Below are 23,917 nucleotides of genomic sequence, written 5' to 3'. Positions count from 1 at the left end.
TTTCCTTAGTCCTTTCGTTGTTGCGCAGTCGCTATGAACTACGGCCATTCGATATGGTATGCGCGCGTTCGTGTGACAGCATACAAGACTGATATCTCATGTTCCGATGCAGTGCATGAGTAGCAGTTGTGTCAGCGCTGTTACATTTTTGCATTGTCACAAATTTCGAACAGTTTACTTTTAAAAAATAGAACAGTGGGCTCAATACAGAGGGTGTCGTTTTTGAACCTGCAATGAAATGACATTGTTAACACAATCCTAATTTATTTGCAATGAAATTGTAATAGATGTATTCTTTTTAATGGTTACTGAGCGACCACCATGTTACCATAAGCAAATACTGGTTACTGAGCTACCACAAGCAAATAGATCTGCGTTCGCTAAGTACACCTTCATCCTCTTCCAGTTTTTGTTTGAAATAAAACTTCGTTGTATAGCAGGGACTACCGCCTACAGATCTCTGCGTTATTTTCACGAACGCTTAGCTAATTAGCTGGGACGAGCGTCACGAGGAAATATATAAGCGAAACGAAATACGGATCTATTCGACGGGCAAGGAAGTACCTTGTCTTCCGGCTCTAACACCTGTATTCATAAATGCAGCTTAGCTTGAAGTCAATGCTTGAGTTAGACTGAATGAAGCCTTGTGTCTATGTGCACAAGACGCTCATTTAGTTTTCTTTGACACGTTTACGACAGGCGTTACTTATATAAAGTCAAGCATGGGCTTCAAGCTAAGATGCATTTTTGAATACGGCGGTGAGTCTTCTCACAGCGCAGTACAGACGGTGGCGGAGGAATTTTGGTGCCGCTTAGTGACACTACTACAAATACGATGGTTAAGTCAGATTTATGAAAAAGGAAGTATACATATCTGTGCGCGTGCATGCACACACGCGCGTATGTGCGCATACGACACACATGTTGGAATGTATGTGCAGCAAATATTACAGTGGAGCTCTTAGAACCTCGCTAGGTTTCTCTTGGTGTCCGCAGTTTCGCCGAGCTGAGGGAGAGAGAGCTCTGGGAGAGTGAAAGCAGTATTAAAATTGCATCGCGCAGCACAGCGATGCGGAGAGGGTGGGTGGAGCCTAGTGGGGAAGAAGGAGCTGAGCTGGGGGAGAGAGCGCTGAGAGCGAGTGAAATCAGAGTATAAAAATAGCCTCGCGCGACATAGCGACAGGGAGAGGATGGGTGGAGCCTAGCGGGGAACAAGGAGCCAAGCTGGTGGAGAGAGCGCTGAGAGAGAGTGAAAGAAGAGTATAAAAATAGCCTCGCACAACATAGCGACAGGGAGAGGATGGGTGGAGCCTAGCGGGGAGCAAGGAGCCAAGCTGGGCGAAATAGAGTGCAGAGAGAGTTAAAGAAGAGCATAAAACTAGCATCCCGCAACATAGCGACGCCGAGAGGGTGGCTGGAGCCTAGCGCGGGAAAAGGAGCGGCGCGGCGGGGACACAAGTGATCATGGCTCTCTGACAAAAACCCGCGCGCTCGCTCCGGCGGTTCTCTTTCTCGCAATGGAAAAAAATTGTCGACTGCTGGATGGCACTACTGGCCATCCTCCAGCTCCGCTTGTGTCTGGTGGTTGCGATAGCAGGCCAACGCATAATCGTTCACGAATATGATAAGTTCTATCCAACTGTTCATGTTCTGCACCACGCTTAGCAGCTATATATACAATACATGCTTGCTCAGCAAAACGATAATACCACCACCACTGTGTCACTGACGTGGCCCACGCGACCACGGATTCAAATGTCTCCGGATTCGCTCCAGTTCTCATTACGCCACCTCCGGCATCAACATAGTTTACTAATCGACTATTTCCAGAATCAGCCCACTATATTTTGCAAGTAATCACCCGCGCAGACATGCCAAACTGTGGAGAAAAAGGCGTAGAAACTTTCCGTTAAAGAAGGACTTATTCTTTTATGGCGTACACACTTATGGCAGTAAGCACATTATGCACTGCCCTCTTGCTTCATTGCGCGATTCCGTACGGAAGAAAGCCTGGCGCCGGTAAATTACCAGGCCTATAGTACAGGTGTCTATACACATAAACCTATTTGTTACACGAGTTCTCAGACAGCAGCAACCACGGTCCATAAAGTCCAGGAGCTTTCAGGAAGAAAAGCTTCACTCACAAAATTAACGAACTTATATCGGGATAGTACCAGGTAGCACATCTTTCATTAAACAGAAGCACGTGCATTCCAAGCAACTGTGTGCTACGAACCTGCATCGCGCCCTGGCGCCAGCAACACTAAACTCATAACATGCAGTCACAGTTATCACATAGTCAAACCCCATCACAAATAAAAAAAAACGCAGATTAGAATAGCTCCGCACATGTGTGCGATTTTCTTGTTAAACGCCTACAACAGTGCGGACCGATTGTGTTGTCGATTCAAATTCGGCTGTGTAGAATTACCGTGCGTCTGCCAGGTAATATAGCTTACAGCTGCAGTAGCGCTTCAGCCTGACTTTTCTTCATATGTGTTTCGTTTGTGCATTCTCTCAATTAAAGGAAGCAATAAAGCAGACTTTAAAGGGGCCTGGTTATTGCTTGTATCCTGCTGGTACGTCGGAAGCGTCCGCGGAACGGGGAAAGCACAGGTAAGCCCTCCCATTGGGTCTCGCAGAACCTTATAGTTTAATGCGTACGAGGTTCTGGGCTTGATTCAAGGTCAATGAGTGGTGTACAAGTAAGGTAAGACAGCCAAATGCCCACAATGCCGTCCTAGTTTCCCTCGCACCGAGCATGTTTGTTAATTTCGCTTTGTTATTCTACAATACTGACTACAATTCTTGCTGAAAGTGCCAAGTCGGCTGAAGGCTTTCTCCGATCGACCAATGCACAAGCGACGACGCTGCTTCGTAGTCGCTTATTGGCAATCTGGCTGGCGGACGGATGGAGGCACTGTAGTCGACTCGACTGTACTCAACTGGCCTGGCCTGACTGAACGATATGCTCACCTACTTACTGATCGAGCGACCAACTGGCTAACTGAATACATAAATGAATTTATAGTGCCAACGAGGCAAAAGGTCTGTGACAGACACCGTACGGAAGCGCTCGGTTGCAATGTTCAACACTCGGAGCTCTTCGACGTGCGCCAAAAGTCGCTCCACGAACCTGTCAAGATTTACGGGTGCCATTTTTCCGAGCCTTTCTAGGTCTTTACTGAGATGTTCACCTGTTTAGTGTTAGTAGTTTATAACTGGTAACACATATTCTCATGTTGTGCGCATCTGCTATTCCGTTATGCAATGCGGCTACTTAGGGAATTCACAAAGTGGCACAAGTATACTACTTTCAGTACTTTCAAAATCAGATTAAATACGAAAAGCCGGTCAGTTTCGGGAGCGTCTAGCTTTTCGAAAATTCGGCGTAAGATAGTGATACGTATTCGTTGTACAAAATATACTGAATTAAATCATGGGGAGTTTATGCTTTGCAGACTTTAAATCGTCGGTTCCTCTCGGTGCAGTAGAGTCCACGGTGCTATCGCAGACGGTCATATCAGCTCGTGCTTGCGTGTTAAAGGTGCAAGAATAGCAAACCTCTGCGTGTCGCGTTGTGGGTGTGCGTCTGCGCTTCCATACGTGAAAACTGCGGTCATATTTTTTTTTCGTGCCCGTTCTAGCTAACACGCTGGTATCACGAGCGAGCGAGGTACTTCAAATAGAAGGCATTAGTGCCGCTGGATAAAGTCGGGAGTGTGAGAAAATCCTGTCTTCGTTATTGATCAGTGATGTTCGATTTGCCTGCAGCACCTTCCGTCTTCAAAGTTACACAAAGAGCTCGATAGCACACTGTCGCACCGTGCTGACCAGAATAATCATAAAAAAGGAAAAAAGGGAGAGAACCACCAATGGGACAAGCGCTGTAGCGGCATTTGTGTCATAGTCCCGCTCGAACTTACAGGTAACCACGGGTAGTGTTGCGCCGATCCCGCGGTACAGAGTGAAATCCTCATTTTTCCTGCAAGGTTAGAGCAATGCGCTACGACGTTTTTCATTCGTCAATACAGCGTCCTCAACACGGGGCCGCTACGGGATGCGAAGAAAAAGATATGCCATTCCGAACAGCAACGTCCCACGCTTTATTAAATTGTGATACTGCATCGTTGAGCCCTCGCATCGCGAGAAGCCATTAAAGATGTCACGTCAAATGTTCATCCCGTCTCTCATGTTTTGCTTCCACCAAGCAAGCACAGTCACACAATGCCTAGAAGGGTCCCCTCGTGACCGCCGTCATCACACGAGGCGATCGCTGTCATTCCGGTACAAAAAGCATGTTATCTCGTGCAAATTGAGTCAGTCAATTCCTTACCTGAAGTATGGTTCTCAGTCCGAGGATGTCACCGTCCCGCACAGCCTCCAAGAACCGCTGCTCCTCTGGTTGCAGCCGCAGGCTCCTCTGAATCAAAGCTCGTCGCCTGACGACTGGCTCGTGCACGGCGGAGCCACTGCCTTCGAAGGCCGCGTTGTCCATTGCTTACCGCTGGTGGTGGTCGCCTCCTGCCTTTCTGGGTCAGGGAACCCTGGTACCTTCAGCGGCTGCTTGCTCTCCTTGATTTCTTTGTCTCTGCAACCGGCCTGAAACTACACAAAGAATCATAGTAAACATTGCTTGTAGATGAATAAGTAGGTTTTTCATATTTGCAGTCATTGCTATAGGCACTCAGAAAACGCTGCGGTTGTGCGTAGGTTTCAATTACCTTTCATTCAACCGCTGAGTGACCCACTGATTTGGGGAAGTTCTTTTTTTTTTTGTCTGAGGCTATTTGATATTGCCTATTGACTTACAGCATATCATAAAGGAAAGGCATTTTAAAGGCTTCTTGTTCCGAGATCACAGTTGTACCGTCATAGATCCCGGAGAAGAAGAGGGGAAACCATCTCCGATCTCCTCGAGAAGAAAGAAATCAATAAGGTGGAATTGCACACACCCCCCGGGATAAACACATTCGCAATGAGCGCCTAAGAAGGGTATCCTAATCCGTAATCTCGCCCCGGCACGCCACAAGAAATACGTTGACAATTATTTAACGGTGTGCGCAACGTTCAACTTCCGCACATAGAAATGTATGCGAAACACTAACGGCACTTTGAGTAGACACGAAATCAACCGTTTGCTCGACTAACATATAGTTACCGCCATAATCCAAGATGCGGCGAGAAAGAAAAGTGGCCATCAGTAGACAAGACGAATGTGACTTTAGCCAGGACAAGAATGAGTAGAACGATCAACAGAGCACAAAATAATCTGTTATTACCAATGACCAACGCATAATATAGTGTGATCATTTTGATGTTTTATAGAATTTTTAAAAATATAGCCTGTCGCAGATGGCCTAATCCCAGTCCTTGAACTGGATTATTCGGAGAAGCCGCACGTAAAATGAAGACACATATTCAACAAGTTAACGAAAATCCACTAATAATCTTTTCAATCAATTATTCTACGACACATACTGAAATTCACGAATTGTACCTGGTGAGCTTCAAAGGCGTGTCCACTTGGAATGAATTTCTCAAATGACGTCGGTTTGGAAATATGCGCCATCAAACTTGCCCTAAAAATGCACAGTTGTTCCACTTCCTTAAGAAAACGATGCTTTATGTAATTATAGCACAAAAGTAACTAGAACGCCCATGTATTTCGTTCAGCACTTTAGGAAGTGACACTTCCAAACTGGTGTCATCCTGGAAATTCATTTCAAGTTAACACGTCTTGGCAAACTCACTGGATATAGTAATTATAGTAATGAAGTAATTAACTTAGAAAGTAATCATTGTATTTTTGTTAATTTCTTGAATAAGTACTTCGATTTATCGCGCTAGTAATGTCCGCCTCTTCGAATAATCCAGCTCAAGGGCAAAAATTACGGCCGTTCGCTAATCGTTTGATGAACTGATGTCCGCGTTCTCTATTAATGTAATAAATGTAATATTACATTGTAAAAAACCACATTAACAAACAAACAAAAATGAAGACGCGTTGAGCGATTCCTCCCTTACCTTGTTCGCGGCACTTCTTTAACAAATCAAAAAGTATGAAAAGTAGTGCGCATGGGCATACTTCGGAGAGGTGCAAACCCTTGTTGACAAAATATCCTATGCATTGGGCATCCATCGTTGAACTGTCGGGCCTTTTGTCATTTTCTCTTGTGATTCCATATTACTGGTTCCCAATATGAGCTCTTGCAACAAAATTATTTTGAGAGATGGAGAGATGCAAATGAGAAAAAGGCATGGAGGTTAACTAGAGTTAAATACCCCGGTTTGCTACCCTGCACTAGGGGAAGGGAAAGGGGAAGTAAAGACGGAAAGACGAGCGGGAAAAAAAAAAAGGCGTGAAGAAAACGGACGAGATCAATACAATCTTTCTAATAGGCCATTGCCACTTAAAAAGGTCAACAAAGCCTTGACCGACTTTCGGTGTGACGACAGTTCATCTCGGTATTCCAAGGCCGTCTGTTCTGAAAGTGGCCTGTCGTCAAGGCGTGCCAACATGGCCGCTAGCGAAAGCCGGTGCGTGCTGTATCGAGGGCAGTGGCAAAGTACGCGTTCTATAGTGTCCTCGCCGCCACAAGGACTATAAGCCGTGCTCTCGTCCATACCAACTCGGAAGGCAAAAGATCTTATGAAAGCGACACGAAGCCACATTCGGCAAAGTAGTGTTGTCTCGAGTCTACAGAGTCCAGATGAGGGTCGAAGTCGAAGGGATGGGTCCAGTCGGGGCAGGCGTGTGTGCTTAAAGTTTGGTGTGTTCCATAAATATATTGTGGCTTCATCTGCAGGCACACTGATTTTCATTGATGTGTCTGTTCTTGATAATGGTGCAGAGTCTCGCAAGCCCTCCTCATATGCAGATCTTGCTGCTGCATCGGCATGTTGATTGCCCATTATGTCACAGTGGCACTGTAACTTGATGTCGTGTCCTTGCTCGACGAGGTAGCGGGGCAGATGTCTGATTTCTAGAACTAGTTGTTCTTAGGGTCTGCGCCGTAAGGTAGAAACAAAACAATGAAAAGCAGTCTTGGAGTCACTGAACACACTCCATTTATTGGGCAGTTCATCAGAAGTTACGTGAAGTGCACTACGAATAGCAGCGAGTACCGAGCAGTCGATGTAGTCTGGTGAGATAGCCGAATCTGAGATGAGATAGTCGAAAGATAGTCGAATCTTTACGGTGGAGGTTTTTGCAGGAAAAATCACCGATCCCGGTCGAAGCATCAGTATATTGATGAGTATGCTTGTTGTATGTCTCGTACGGTAAGAGCAGTAAGAGCAACGGTAAGAACTGCCGGAGTGCTGCCGACCAGTGTTGTGCTTTTGTTCATATTCCTGATACCATTAGTTGAACTTTTGGTGGAGGCAAGCACCATGGGGTAAATGCAATTATCGCTGGAGATGTGTAACCTCCTGGAAGGTATGTGGATAGGACAAGATTGTCTGACAAAAAGAGGCACATGGTAGATCCACTGGCAATGACGCGAATTGATGGGCAGGGGTTCGAGGCAAGGTGTCTTACGTATGCTCTGAGCGCTTCCATCACTATATGGGTCTTCGCTAGGAAGTCATGTGGAATCGCAGTTGTTTAAGCTATTTACGAGCGTCCCGGTAATCCAAGACACACTCTAAGTGCCTAGACCTGGACGCTTTCGAGTGTACGGACATTATTTCTGCAGGCGTTGGTCAGCAAAGGGAAGCTGTATCGCAAATACCCAAGAAAGAGCGTCCTGTATAGTTATATCATTGCATGTACTGACGTACCCCAGGATTTTTCTCCAAGAAACTTGACCACATTAGAAGCATCCGTCAGACGCTTCTTAGGTAGGCCACATGAGGACTCCAGGAGAGGTGACGATCGATGGTTATGCCTAAGAATCGTTGCCTCCTGACATATCGTATGCTTTGGCCGTCGATAGAGACATCATATGATCTCAGTGGCTATCGGCTGAACGCGACCAATGCGCATATTTCTTGAGAGATCTTGAGGCCTTGTTGATTTAGGTGGGTCGATGTTAACGTCGCAGCTTCTAGAATTCTTGAGTGTATCTGCTGCCTTGTCACACCAGATTGCCAGACGCAGATGTCGTCGGCATACATTGACACTTTGACCGTGTTCGGCAGTCGTACCACGAGACCAATGAGTACAAGATTGAAGAGCGTGAGACTCAAAACACCGCCTTGCGGAAATCCATGGTGCGTGTAACATTGCGAGGTTGGGCCAGCTTCAGTGTTAACAAAGAGGGTTCACCTACGTAAATAACTGCGTGTCCAACGATATAATTGGCCGCCTGGGCCTACCGATTCCCTTGCCTCAAGTATGGCGTCCTGAAGAACGTTGTCATAGGCTCCCTTTTTATCTAAGAACAGTGCGACAGATCTCTTACACGAGTTTTAATGTGTAGCATAGGTTACCAGATTGGTAACGTTGTCGATAGAATATCGCCGACGTCGAAAGCCAGCCATTGCGTCTGGGTTGATTTTGTAGTTTTCGAGGTACCACTCAAATCTGGCGAGGATATTCGCTCCATTACCTTCCTAACGTAACTTATCAGCGCAATTGGTCGGTATGAAGTAATCTCCAAAGGAGACTTGTCAGGCTTAAGAAGCGGTACTAGGCGGCTGATCTTCTAATGTTGAGGAACCTTGCCGTCCTGCCAGGACTCGTTATATATAGTAAGGAGCGCACTTCACGCGCGTTCACCAAGGTGACAAAGTGTACGGTAACATATGTCATCCGGACCAGGTGATGACGACCGATTGCATAAGGCGAGCGCCTAGCACCTCGTCAAGCTCTTGCGTTCTGAACGACAAATCCATGCGTGAATCTCGTGAGTCTGGAATATAGTTCAATGCAAGCGAAGCTATGCAAGTTGGCTGACCCGCAATGATAGCACAGAAACCTTCCGCCACATAAATGTTTTGGTGGCGCTAGAATAGTGAAAGTGCCTTAAACCGAAAGCACTGTTCCGGAACAGAACGTAGACCTCACACAGTTCTCCATATTTGTGATAGAGGTTTGCGGAGACCTAGCGAATCACAAAATATGTGTTTGAATGTTCAAAAACGACTTAACATGTGTGTCGAAGCGGCGCGAGATGAAAGTCAAATCGAGGCAGCTGCTGCACGTTATTCCCCGCAGAAACGTTGAACTCACGTCATTCAGCAGGTAGAGACCATTGCTGAAAACAAATGAAGCTAGCCGTCGTCCCGTCGCGTTAACCTTTGGGCTTCCCCAAATGGTATGGTGTACATCGCTGGTGGTAATCCGCAGACCAGGTTGTGTTTTTAATATGTCTTCTAGTCTTTTGGTGCCAAATTGACTTAATGGGGACAGATACACACCCAAGAGTGCAGAGGTAACTTTTCTATTTTTAACATTCATGCACTCATAATAATTGTCGTCATGAGGTGGGACGACGTAAGTGAGCTCATGTCGAATAAGCATGACGACCTCGCTACTTTTGCTGTCGCTTGATGATAATATTGTCTCGTAGCCGAACAGCCTTATTGCATGCGATGAGCTTGTTTCACAAATGACAATGATTGGAAATTGGTTAGTGAGGACAAACTGACGAAAATCGGCAATGCGAGATCTTAGACATCTCGCGCTCCACTGAAGGATTGACGCTTCTCCAACCTGCTTACGACATGACTGGTGATTGTCAGCCGTGGCTTAACTCAAGGCTTGCTAAGACGGGGCTCAGTGCGTCCAGTACTTGCAGCCTACTCCGTGCAGATGGGTTGTCCATGCTGGCCACCATTGCCCTGATGACATTCGCACTGGATCGCAGTACAGAAATAATTTGGCAGTCCACTGTTGAAGCCTCACCAACAGGAGTGGGCATCGATGGGTTCATCAAGCGTGGAGGCTCTTAAGAAGACTGAAAGCTTGCGAACCCCGGCCGCTCTTCCACGGGGGAGCCTTTTCCATCTGAGGCCTCCTTGTGCTCCTGGGCGTTCTATTTGAAGATGATAGCGTTGGCGCAAGCAGTGCTCGAACTCCACCGTGTCTTGAGCGTTTCCGTCGATGACGACGTCGACGCGAGATCTTTTCTGAGACTTCTCTAAGGGTTGAGTTATCCCTGAACATTTGCTTCAGAACTTCAAGCTCTTTTTTATTCTTGGGCATTCCTTAGATGTCGCTTCATGAGTGCCTTCACAGTTTCTATACCTAAAGTTTGTTGCACGGCAGTCGTCTACCGTGTGCGACTCCGCGCACCAGGGGCACATTGTGGAGCTTGCGCAGGCGCCCCTAACATGCCCGATCCTGAAGCACTTATGGAATTGAAGCGGCTTTGGGACAAACTGCCGTACGACATGTCGGAAATGACCGATCTTTACGTGCGTAGAGATGTAATCACCCTTCAACACTATCTTCACGTATTGGCTGTTTCCAAGGCGGGATACGTGCGTAATGACCACTCCTTCGTATGGCGTTTTTATCAGAATTGGCAAGTCCATGTTTGAAATTGACAAGTCATTGTCGTATATAGATTACTTTATTTATTTATTTATTTGAACCTCAAGGGTCCCTGGCGGGACATTACATGAGAGGTGGGCGCAAGAACGGCGGTTAACAATGAATGTTACATGAGAATCATGACGATGACATGGCTTCCTCGATGGCAGTCTTGAAATGGACTGGATCAGGGATTTGTGCTAAGTGACAGGGAAGGTCATTCCAGTCGCGAGCTGTGTGGACACAAAATGATTTCTGAAATGTAGTTGTTCGGGAACGATGCGGGATGACGCTGTTTGGATGGCCTGTGCGGGGTGTTCGACGTACTGGTAGGATGAGGTTGCTGTCACGGGGCGAGCAATGGAAAAACCTGTGATAAAGGCACAGACGTGAAATTCGGCGACGGGAAGCGAGAGAAGGAAGTTTTAGTTGCAATTTCAAGGCGGATATGCTAGAGTATCGAGAGTAGTTTGAAAGAATAAAGCGAGTGGCACGATTCTGCACAGATTCAAGGGCTGAGATAAGGTTAGACTGATGGGGGTCAAATATTGCGTAAGCGTATTCAAGTTTAGGTCGTACAAATGTTTTATAAGCTAGTAATTTTAAGGAAGAAGGTGTAATGCGCAGGTTACGTCGGAGATACCCAACTGCTCGATTAGATGAATTTATTATGTGGTTAATGTGTCAAGACCATGTTAATTGACTAGCAAGGTTAATGCCAAAATACTTTGCTTGACCTCTGCTTGACCTGAAGTGCAGGCCCCATCCATGGGTATGACCGGTCGTGCTTTTATGTTGCCCAAATCTGTTATCTGTCTAGCTTACCCAGCGTGGTTACACGGCTTGTGTCGACATCTAAAACATTTCGTGTGTTCGGGCGGACCTCCTTGAATTTGTTTGGCGCCTTTCCCTCAAGAAAAATAGAGAAAGCTTGCCTGTTCAATACTCGAAGGCTGACGGAAGAATCCACTCGCATGAAGCTGATGGCGTGCGGCCAGCGTTCACTGCTTACCTGCATGGTTGACGCAGTTGTTTCATCGGGTTTCGTTTTCGGAACCGAATCTCATTCGCCCTCGGGGGGCGCCGTCACAGCGACGCTAAGCCTATTTAAAGTGCCGGGCTTTGAATAAAATCTCTCTCAGTCTCGATCCCTGTCTGCGTCCGTGTCTCTGCTCAGGCCGCCGACCCGGTGTGCACGACGTGCCCTGCATGGCGGTCATGGCGGCCACATTGGCGACGAGGATTACCTTGCCGTGTGGGCTACACATCGTGAACTGCTGCCATTAATCCCAAAATAATTGCCGATTCTGCCATTCTGTTGCCGCGGACGCCGGACCTGATGCTGCCAACTTCGCACCTGCGCAACGCGTTCAGTCGCCACTCGCGACATCACATTGGCGATGAAGTTAATCAACGTGCATCGCGCCGACCTGTGAGTTACGACTCCCAGCTTGCTTCTTCACCGCATCTTCTATTTGGGTTGCCCTCCTTCCAAGTAGCATTTCGGCGCTTTTCGCTTTTTGACGCGACTGCGACGTCCTCTGCTTGACCTTCGACGCTACTGCAGCGTCTTTGCAGCTGTCCGCACCCCTGGTTCCTGCCTGCTAACTTTTCAACATGAATGCTGCAATCACCTGCCCCCCCCCCCCCCCCGCCCCCCACCTTTCTCGTCATGTCCCGGTGTACCGGGTACTGCTTGGCTCAAATGGCGACGTGTTTTGCAGGCTTAAGTCGACGCCACCGCGAAGACCGCTACGCCGGACCACAAGAAAGCGCTTCTCAACGCGGTAGGGGCGGAAGCCGTTAGTATTTATTACAACCTCATCGAGGCAAAGACGCAGGCCGTAACCGAAGAGGGGACAGGGGACTTCGAGGCAAGTGACGTATACGAAGCGGCGCTTCAAGTGCTAGACAAGCACTTTCGTGAAGAACCCAACGAATTTTGAAGTCGCGTCCATTTCAAACGCAGTGTACAGACTCCGGAGCCGACTGCTGAACTTATTTAAAATGTCCAATGGCCCGCCATATCGTGCAAGTTTGGCACCGATATCGACGTCATGGTTCAAGGCCAAATCCTTTGTGGTTTACAGTCGCATCAACTTCGCCGCCTAATCATCCAACTCGGCAAGACTTTTACCGTCAAGAAAGCACTGGAACTTGCTCAGGAAGTGGAGCGCACCAATAAAATAATGCAGCAGTTCAGCGTTATACAAGTAGATGCTGTTTCACAACGTGGGCTGCCACAAGAAGGTGGACGCGCCCTGCCTCGTGCTCAACGAGACCTTCAAAAGGGCGGTATCCTTCCCCACCCGACTCAACTTCAAGATGACGGTCTTCCCCATCCTATTACAGTCCAAGATGGCAGTTACCCTCCTCACCCGACTTCACTTCAAGATGGCGGTCAACGGACCAGCATTCCCCCCCGACCGGGATAAGATGGCGGACGGCTCGTTCGGATACAGCTCGTAAAGTATCTCGAATGAGTGTTTCATGTTCGGCCGTAAGGCAATGAAGTCAGGCACGATTACTTAGGTTGAGTGACGTGCCTAGTCCAAACACTCCATTAGAAGCGTCGACTGCTGAGCGTTTCACAGGGTCTGATGGTTCTGCTCACGTACCAGTTCAACGTCCGGCTGTGGCACCGAGTCAAAACGATTGAACTCCTTGCGGCATCTGAATAGCGTGTAACTGAATCTAATGGTTCAATGCAGGCACCTTCAGAACGAATGAATGATGTGCCCAGTCCCCACGCTTTTTCTGAAACACGTAAAGCTTATATCTCTGAGCCTCGGTGCTCACATGCAGTTCATAAGTTTTTGTACCCAGCTTTGCCTGAGGAGCGCGTCAGTGAACCTTCGAATTCTTTTGAATCTTTTTCTTCGCCTTCAGAGTCGCCTGACGGGTGCTTCAGTGAGCTGGGAAGCTCAAATATGAAGTCGTTATCTGCGCCCCCAGTTTTGCCGAGGGAGTGCTTGCAAAGCTCAAAAGTAACTGCGGAGCCATTTCTCGCCCCTCTAGAGGTAATTCAACTGTTCATGCACCGCAATTGCCTCGGCGGTGAAAAGGGCGGTGCCAGAAACCACCCCCTTAAATATTGCATTCCATGGGCGTTTTATATATATATATATATATATATATATATATATATATATATATATATATATATATATATATATATATATATATATGTATATATATATATATATATATATATATATATATATATATAATATGTGTGTGTGTATGTGTGTGTGTGTATGTCTTGTGCTGTCCGTTGTGTTCTTAGTTTTCAATGTTTATTCCATTACTGTGTGGCTATGGACACACGTTTGGACTTTCTTGTCTTAATCCCTTTTGTGTGTTTGTATTTACAGGAGGGAAACGAAGCGCTCTATTTTGTATCAGATCGTTCTGCAAATGGGGGAGAGGACTGGGAATTATTTTGCTATTGTGTAATGTGTAGCATTGACTAACGTACAACGTTTCTTCCCCTGAATGATTTTCTAAAAAGAGGGGGATGGTGTTACATCAGGTTACGGTTCTGGAACCAAATCTTTTTCGCCCTCAGGGGCAGTATAATAGCGACGCTGAGCCTATTTAAGTGGCCGCGCTCTGAATAAACTCTCAGCCTCGGTCTCCGTCTGCGTCCGTGTCTCTCTCTTCAGGCTGCTGTCCCAGCGTGTCCAACGTGCCCGGCGTGGCGATCATGGAGGCTACGTCCACATCGCAGTACTCACTGGTGATGACGCCTTGATGAGCCTCCTTTCAGCCTTACGGCTCCTCACCGACACGAAGGTGTCATCCGATGAGGCACCGCTTGTGATTGAGCAGTCGTTTCTCTGTGGCTTTGCTGGTGTTGGACCAGGTGCCTCGTTTCCTTGAGGAGCTTGTTAATGTAGAACTCTGGCCAGACGGGCCAGCAATAGGCTCTGCATTCATGGCCACGAACGTAGGAGCCAATCTTGAGCCTTCACTGGTGTTTGACCAGGTGCCTTGAGTAATAGGAGAACTTGCGGTCGCACACTTCTGGTCTCACGAGCCTGCAGAATGTTCCGTGTCCATCGCCTCAAGCTAGGACGTGGAAAGCGCTCCAGAGACTGATGAATATTTGAAGAAAATTGACTAGCTGGGAGAGATGCGTTCTAGCACGGAGTAACTTCGTCGTCATCGTCACAAAACTCTTTAAGTATCAACTATATGAATCAGCCATCTTTCGTTAAACGTTACGCACCTATGGTAACATCCTGTCAACGTCACAACTGCTCGTACAATGCAAATGAACGTCATCGATATGTTAATTTGCATCGCAATAAATTAACGCTGTTTGCATATATAGGCGACGTGCAGATAGTTCATGCAGTCTAGCATTTGATGTCCTTGTAAACGCGGCTACTAAAAAAAAAGCAACAACCTTGCGCTCACTCAGCGCCGTCTGGCACTGAGAATTTATAAATGCAAAAGCATCATGTGCTCTGTCGCGCGAAAATCTGTAGTCGTCCGCATGATTGATAGATGGTAAAGAAAGCCGATGGCGCAAAGGGTAGAAGCATGTCAAAAATGCTCCGAGGGACGTCAAATTTTTGAGTGAAGTTCCTGTAAACAAGGTAAATGAATGGCTTTGACAAAAAACTTGGTGAATTTTGATATGGGTGGCAAGCCAACCCGGGCCTCTGGGGTGCGGTACGAGCACGCTTGGCCGACGCTGTGACGGCTCCGTGGTAACAGCTGACTAAAAAATGTGCCTAGTGCTTGAGTCATTGCGCACATCGCGTAGCAGCCATCTGGCTGTCTAAAGGTGTGGCCTTGTGCGTGCATTATTTGGCACGTGATGGCAAAGCCAACGGAGAGGAGGTGCCGCACGTCATGAGCATATAACGTGAGCGCGTTCATGGCGTTCCGAGGTCTACAAATGGTATATTGCTTTCACAATCCCACACATAGACCGTCTCAGTAGTCTCTGCCGAATTTCCTTTATATATGCTGTTTCTCCCTTGCGTGCTAGGCGATAAAGATGCGTATTCCACATTCATGTGTTAAGAATACTACTAATACTGCCCACTTGCTCAAGAAAACGGGGCGGTTTTCGTTAGTCTGTTGGCACCTGCATTTATTATTATCCTTGACGAAAAGGCAAACTTTCGGTAAATAAATCGGGTTTAAACTGATTTTTTTAGAAATTTTGTTCGAGGTACAAAAATCAGGCGTTATCAGGTTTTACTCAAAAACGAACGACCCTAAGTCTCTGCTGCAATAGAAAACAGTGCACGGGATCTGCAACTGGCGCTACACCAACAGGCAAGGAACGCTTGCCAATAATACATGCAACTTTGGCTCAGTGGCCTTGGCAATGTGCTCCTGAACACGACGTTGTGGGTTCCATAACGCACCGTGGCGGCCACAATCGTATGCGAGAGCGTTCATGTACAGATATTTTGGTACATATGTTCCAAAAACCAAGGTGCCTCGAATAATGCCCGAGCCCTCCAATGTAAAGGAGGAAACGCGTGCAATAGGGGCGTTTTTTAGGGTGCGAAAATCTAAAGACCTTTTTGTCACGCATAAGAAGATTGTCAACAGCGTTTTTAACCATATATAAAAATAAATTGATCTGGTGAACTGAGGAAACTTAAAGACACAAAGGAATTAAAAAAAACTTGTATGCATGGTCGGTACAGGTGTGGGACGCAGAACTTGAAATTAGAACTCGCACATACAAGCACACGCAAGTGTGTTCGTAGCATGCCGTCAGTGAACCTTTCGAGAAGCAACACCAACCCAACAAAGAAACCAGTCACATATGCTGTGAGAGTTCCTTTCTAGGCAGCTGATAAGCAATACGTAGAAGGTGCACGTCAAACTACTGCACCTGTTCTCCGCAACCGGACTGCATGGATCTACAGGCACACATGCAACTCTAGCACGTCACTTATAAGGGATAATAACAATAACCGTAAGGCCATTTTTGCGAACACATTCACATACTCTCCCTACCATTAACTCCGCAGTGCGACATCTTGAGCACTTTATCATACTTAAGCCTTCCTGTTGGCGACGTTTCACTTCAATAGAGTTTCAAGGAAGTATGGGAATTTCTACACCGAAATAAAAGAGGTCCCTGCATCAGCCTCCATGGACGTTTCAGAATGCACTAATGCATATTATTTCTTCGTAAGGTATATCGCATATCAGAAGCAAAGTCTCGCATCCGCTAATTGACATGGTCATAAAAAAGATGTCGCAATCGGACAACAGGTTGTTGGCATGATGAGCTGCGGGTTACCCTTAATCTGAAGAGGACGACACATGGGCACTCATCCGGAGGAAGTGCTTTGGTCGATGGCCTATGAATTGTTTGACTTTCTGAAGACAAAGCTTGTACTCACTCGTGCGTAATTCTTTCTTTCACAAAGAAGGCAACAATATTTTATTTGGAGGGAGGGGGGCGAATAGACAATAAACCTACAAGCCATATTTGAAAGCACCGTCCAAACGAAAATTTGCCAGAAACAAGCAAGCACCTGGACAGTGTACTATAATCTATATAGGCGCGCGGACACCCATAAATTCAGTTCCGTAATTGCTGGCTATAAGAGCAAGGCTTCCGACCGGCAACGTACATTCACTATCACCTTAGGAATTACGCAGGTATCTGAGTATATACTTCTGTGGGGAAAAACAATACGAAAATCCTTTTGACGACGTGAGATACAAGAGAACAAGCTTCAGTTCCTGGCTCATTATACGTGCCGTCACGCGCTGCCTAAAGCTCTGAACTCAGAAATACCGGGAAAACAACAGTAAAATAAAGAGACAAGAGCGGGCGTCAAAAATCTGGCAGAATTTCTTGTCATGCTCATTGGTGAGTGATCACTGGTTGCTATAAGTGGCGAAAAGGCACACACACATGAAGGGACGAAAGACGAGAGCCACTACCAACCAAAGGTAGGGTTGTGCAACCAGCCTCGTCGTATCCCGCCCTCCTCCCCCTTTGTTCAGTATGCGTGCTTGCTTGTGTCCAACGTCCATAAAATAACACAATGGTTTCCAAGTATCGAAGCTATAGACAAAAACGTTCTGCTTACATAATGACGAGGTGGGGCCAAACATTGCGCCTCCTACAGCAGCCGCATGCAGAGACGTTAACTGAAGCAACAGTGGTGGGCCACGTTGGAAAGGATCTACACTGACGAACACTTGGCGGAAAAAGAGCGTGCTCGACAGGCGTGACTGCCACCTGCGCGCGATGTAAACGTCATTGCGAGTCAGTGAAACCACGCAAAGCCACTCCGAGCTATGCGATAGGTTCCGGTGACTTTTGTCGGCTCCAGGCGCTGAATTCGTGGCAACTGCAGCTCGAAGCGACTGAGAATGAGGGAAATCGAGGGGTAGGCTGGGGAAATTTTATAAATGAAGCGGCACAGAGGTAAACTTTTTTACGCATAGTGACGTACTAACTTTACGTGCACTGCCTACTATGACGCAACCTTGTTTAGCTTGCCTCTTAGCAGAGATATATGAGAAGGAGGGGCGAAAATAAATGTTATGAAAGGTGTCGTTGAGGGCATAAGGGTAAGGTAAGAAAAAATGCGCATTTCAGAGATTCCCTAGCCGGAGAATTGATTTCTGGCGACAGCAGCATTCTTTCACACAGTAGACACCGACCCCCCCGACCCGCTCTCTTTCTATGCATCATTATTCTTCAAATAATCGAGCTTACCCGCTGTACAGCGCAGTAGACAAGTTGCCAGCGGTTGTAGGCTGTCTGAGGTAGGGTGTGCCGCCAGTAAGCAATGTGCTCATTTAAAATACGAATACCAGGAAAATATTCTAGGAACATTTTAACAGGTCGTTGTAAACACTGTAAGATTAGCGAATAAAAAAACTATTTATGGATAAATCATGCTGTTACGTTTCCTTTGTGGCGCATTCACTACGTTTCTGTATGACATAGTACTGCATCTTGCGATGTGTTGTACTGTATATGATGGTATTAGAAGAACTTCAGTTTGGCCTAGTTGGTATTTACTGCAAATCATATTGACCGCAAAAAAGACGGGGACATAGGAAGAAATGTTTTCTTCCTATGTCCCCGTCTTTTTTGCGGTCAATATGATGGTATTAGGACTTGACAGAGAAATGAGAACGCTGCGTGACAGGCATTACCGGAGAGAAGACTTCTCGCGACTTTCCGTCAGCTGTAGTTCCTTCAGACACCCATGAATGTTTTCCTAGTATTTACTTTTCCTCGGGGCATTAATTTGATCGGCACTTGTTAGATGACCGCAGAGGGAAATGTTTCCATAAAAAACAACGAACGTCTGGCGCTCATTTAAGTGTCGGCAGAAAACACGCACACAAAAAGAAATGTTCTTTGGTATCTCACCGAGTTCCTAGATTGTGGCACGTGCACGAAAAATAAGGCGCACGTGTTATCTTGCCAGGGTTCCGTCTGATCCTATACGCTCTAAACATGTTACTAAGTACATGGTGCATGCAACGCGCCATCAGAAATGCTCACACACATTTCGTTTCATTCCCTGGCCGAACGCGCGAACCGGCCGTAATTAGAGTTTTTAGTAGTACACGTATTTGTGATTATTTGGTTTAGTGTTCCCTCTAGACATTAAATGCTCGAAATATGTACCGTTGTGTCGCGTACTCAGCGAGAAAGAACTGTACTTTCTGAATCACGCCGAAGCCGCACATGGATACGGTGAATGGTACGGCAGCAGTCGGATCTTCGTTCTCTAGCGATATCTCAACGCTGAAATGTTTCATTCCTAGAGCAGAACTCAATAAAACTTGCGTGGAAACCAAACTGGCGCTTCTGACGGCAGGTGCGACTTTTCACGCTTTTTTGAAATTCGTTTTTCATCTTTCATAAGCTCTCTCTGTTTGCGGGGCCCGTTGTCGGTTCTTTCAATCACCCAAGATGGAAAGTGTGGACGCGTATAGCCAAGTAACAAAACGGACTCACCGTTTCCCGCAGTTTCCTCTAAGCTGCCAAGAAGTGTCAAGTTGCGTGCGGTCCGCGACACATATAAATTAAGTTATTTAACAAATCTTCGCTAATTGACTCCACGTATTCACGAAAGGTGTGTCCACCACAGCGCATACACGAATATTGGAAGAGTTGCGGACACTCTGACCATTTAAGTATTCTGCCAGTCTACCTGCTGCTAGTTCGGGTGTTCCTTTCTATGGGCGTTTTGTATCAACTCGCTCTGTGGAATCGCGCTCAATAAAATTCATAACGATGCTCTGAAATCTAGATTTCTGCAATTAATTCAACGGGGCATTTATTGTTTTCTATATGTTCCTCAGTAAGTGAAATGCAAGCGTCCTGCCGTTTCTACAAAGACTAGGTAACGTGAGTGAAACCATGTTTGCTCTGCTACTCATAAATCGCATCCGATTTTTTATCTAAGCATTGTTCCATCCATGCCAAAGGAATTTCCTTCTTTACCGTTCTCTGAAGCATCGCAACGAACCCCTTCCTGTCCTACATTCATGATGCGGGACTACCCAACCTATTAAAGGCCTCCCGGCTTAAACAGAACAAGGCGAACTTATGATGTTGGAGGCAATCTCCAAGCAGGTGGCAAATGTTGATTCGACTCATGTTATCTAGGCTTTATATAAGCAGTGGGACGTATGCAATTCACTTACAGGGGAGCACATGCACAGGGATAAACGTACGATGGTCAGATAAATGTTCAGATGTTCAGATAAAAATGTTCAGATAATGTTCAGATAAAAATTCTGAGTACGCTTAGTTATCCCTAGGTGGATGAATGCGAAACCACTGTAGTAGTCATGGCGCATCTGCCAATTAGCAGAAGCGTCGCGACGTCACTTGACCAAGGCTGCTCGTCACAAGATGCGCACAACCCAAGGACGTGGGTTCCAATTCCTTAACCAAGTTTGAAATAATTATATTTCGCATTAACTAACACCAAAGGTCGTAGTTCCTACTCCCATCAAAGGTCAAGGGCTCGTAGCCCGTAGCCTTAATTAACACCAAAGGTTGTAGGTTTGAATCCCACCAAAATTGGAGAGCTCGTGGTCTTTCTGGAACATCGTGCGCCAACGCCGGCCACGCCGGATTTTCTGCCTCATCACACATTTAATGGCTTCGCTATAATAACGATTCCTGACCATCAGCCTCTGTCGTTATTTAACAATAGTCATTCTTTCGCGGTTCTTTATCGACTGACCAAGCCATGGGTTAATATGCTTGCAAGTGTGTCTATATGTATGTAAATACAAGAAATATATTTTACAACGTACTTATTCTAATATGCTTGTCCCTTTTGTTTTATAATACTTGTACATACCTGCACCGTTATCATGTGAGTTAATGTTTTTAGGCATGAAATGCTTTTAGCTTCTATTGTCGACGACCTTCGAGTGACCTTGAGCCAAATTGCAAAGCCGTTATCCGTGCAAGTTGCTTGTTTTGGAAAACTTTATTTCAGCAAGAGGCGATATGAACACTGAGTCACGATTACGGCACAATTCCACCAGGACGACAACATATGCAGAAAACGAAGCATTGTGAGAACAAAACAATCATCCTCGCAACCACTTAAAACTACAAAAAAAGAAGTAATAGACGCGATCTCTGGCCCCCAACCTTTGTACAGGACCGCATTACGTGCGCTAGTAAGTGCCAAAATAAGTTACAAAAGATATTGCTTCCGAGTTTTTCCTAATGTTTGTTTTCCAATGGCGACGTTCAAACGGCAGATACAAGGCGCCATGCACTTCACTGTCATCCTTCGGCGCTGAGCGTCGAATGCCAGTGGTCGGCGTGTTCCACGGCGCGGGTTTTGCGTCACCTCGAGATATGGCGCCACGCTGTGTGGCGCCTCCTTCAGGCTCTTCGATCGACCTCCTGCGGTGGCTTACCGTTTGTAGCGTAGCGTTGCGCACGAGGTCGCGCGATGTAATCCCTGCCGCGGCGGCCGCATTTCGGTGGAGGCAAAACGCAAAAACGTCCGTGTCCCGTGCATTGAGGGCACGTTAATGACCCCCGGTGGTCAAAATTAATCTGGAGTCCACACAACGGCATGCCTCGTAAACAAATCGTAGTTTTGCCGCGTAAAACCACAGAATCCAATTTATTATTTTTCTACTGGTGCAGTGTGTTCTTTCTCCCTGGCGTCCTTCGCTGCCTGTGGTGCGGCATTCAGCCCGCTCTGTTCTAGCTGGGAGTGTTCAAATGAACCAGTGTACAGTATGGCATCGTGCGGTGTAGTATGGTGGGGTGTGCCGTTTCGAACAGGCAGTACACCCATTTTAAGATTGTGCCTAGTATCATCTCCAACCAATTAGACTTTCCGGTTACCATTTCATGCTTACATTTATTCTCGATTACGGGTGAGCCAGAAATGTTTTCTGCCATCATATTAACAGCAGTGTTCGTATTTATTTGTTTGACAGACTATGTAATGCTTTCAACCTGAGGGCCTTCAGGGAAACCTTGTAAAGATAAGTTAAATGATTTCAGACACAAACGCTGAAGCATTCCTGAAAGTGGATCAGTCAGCTACTTGCAGTTTTTCTCGAATCCATACTGTTGTCTTCCTGTTTCTCAACGTAAAACGAATTATTTTCTCCTCCTCTTGCTTGTCGGCAACTCTCAACCTCTTTGTAGCTTCTGGTCACCTTTTAGTTTAGTTTACGTTTTTTTTTAGGTTCCCTTTTTAGTTTAGGTTACCTTTTAGTTTTAGTTTATGTCTCACAACTTAGTGTGGGCAGTAGACACTGTTCATGCGCTTTTATGTTCTATAGTTCCGTCAGCCTGTACCATAGAGCGCCTACCATATGGGTTCAAACCCATTTTACTTCTCTAGCAAATTTCTTTCTGGCGATTTGGCTCCTGGTCCCTTCTTGTGGCTACTTCATCTAAACAAACGCAGACCTCACCGCTTGGAAAGGCTTAAAGACGCGATAAAAGTGAGGGGCGCTACGTTCTAATAAAACGCAAGGGCTATATGAAAGACACCGCAGTGTCTGCAGTAATACGTCAGTTGTCCACGCACTTATCTACAAACTCAACCAACAATTTGAACTGCTCATGTCCTGTAACGTTTATTGCAGGTCATCTGCGCCGCTGCAGACGAGAATTATGTCGTCTCTAAACCATAGTTTTGGTACGATGTTCCCCGCTAATGCTTAGCATAATGTCTATCGATCTAGCACCTTCAATACTACATCTGTACAACTGAATAATAATCACGGGATTGTGTCTAGAGCCTGAGATTCTTCTGAAAGTGGTAATTTATCGGCCTGCAATCCTATCTTTTCTCAGCGTTGATGAAGCAGGATGCATGTTGGAAGTAACAAACTTGGATACACATTGCGGCGAAAATATTCGCACAGTGAAATGGAAAGTTTGCAAATGAAGACTGATGATAAACACGTACAGAATCAAACAATGCCTTACTCTTCTACTTTTCCTAAGTTAAAATCTAGGATAACTGACATACCACCAATCCAGTCTCGCTGTTCGATCACCAAGTGGTTACCGCTAATACTATCGTTGCACTGTACGGAGTCTTAGTTGTCTGTCAGTTTAGTAATTACACCTTGTACTGAAAGGAATGGATTTCATACAACCGTTAAATATATTTCAGTAAACAAATTTAAAAATGGAGGTGGCAACTGCTGGTCCACCTCCACATTCTCTTATCCAATTAGGTTACAACGGAATTTAGGCCACCACCTTCTGGGTTGTGTCTAATGTTGAATTCCAATGGCGGAGTCGGAGCAGCCGACGGACTCCGCGAGCGAGCACTCGACTCTGGCGCAGAGCAACCCCTCCAGATCCACGAGTGGAACAAAACCTGCGCCGCCGGAGCAAGGCGGAAGCGGAAGCTCTATCACCGAGTTACCCAGGATACCTTGCGTGTTGTCATTTCCTTCCGCTGTTTGCTCCCAGCACCGCCGCACCGCTCACTTGTCTATTCAGCTACAGTGTACTTCAGCGCCGTTCACCTGTTGTTTATTTAAAAGTGCGGAATGGATATCTCGCCAAGCGTGCAGCAGCTTTTGCTTCCTCGCGAGTCGTGACCGGTGGCGCCTCCCAGCAGAAAAACGTCGTAAAGGAAATACGTCAGGCAGAGTTCCGGTCCACTCCGCCGATTTTGGCGGAGCAGCTTTTTCTGCTCCACGGAGTGACTCCCGCTCTGAATGCCCTCCGACTCTCTCACTGGAACACCTTACTCCCGCCCTCACTCTGCTATTGGAACAAACTTGCTCCGAAACGAGCAGAAAAACTTGCTCCGACTCCGCCATTGGAATTCAACATAACTCCTTTAGCAGAGTTGTTAGACTTCAGGCGAGCACTCTTTCCCATCATGGCTCTCTCTCTCCTATACCCGCGCTCTTAGCGGTTTCACGCTGCATGGGTGCCTCTAATTTCTGTCG

The 23,917-nt window shown here is 46.5% G+C and overlaps 1 protein-coding gene across 1 annotated transcript in view; it reads right to left on the bottom strand.

The window, feature by feature from the left end:
- Positions 1–17,699, bottom strand: part of LOC135908238 (short transient receptor potential channel 3-like) — a 51,554-nt gene extending 33,855 nt beyond the window's left edge. The window contains exons 1-2 of the mRNA XM_065439994.1: positions 17,566–17,699; positions 4,337–4,608 (exon numbers count right to left, since the gene is read on the bottom strand). Of these exons, the coding sequence (XP_065296066.1) occupies positions 4,337–4,498 (162 nt within the window). The 5' untranslated portion in view covers positions 4,499–4,608; positions 17,566–17,699. The remainder of the gene's footprint in view (positions 1–4,336; positions 4,609–17,565) is intronic.
- Between the last annotated feature and the right edge of the window lie 6,218 nt (positions 17,700–23,917).

The sequence above is a fragment of the Dermacentor albipictus genome, chromosome 2, assembly GCF_038994185.2.
Source record: "Dermacentor albipictus isolate Rhodes 1998 colony chromosome 2, USDA_Dalb.pri_finalv2, whole genome shotgun sequence".
In the NCBI taxonomy this organism is placed as follows: Eukaryota; Metazoa; Arthropoda; class Arachnida; order Ixodida; family Ixodidae; genus Dermacentor; species Dermacentor albipictus.
Note: the sequence above shows the minus strand (reverse complement) of the source record. Positions and strands in the feature narration are given on the sequence as shown.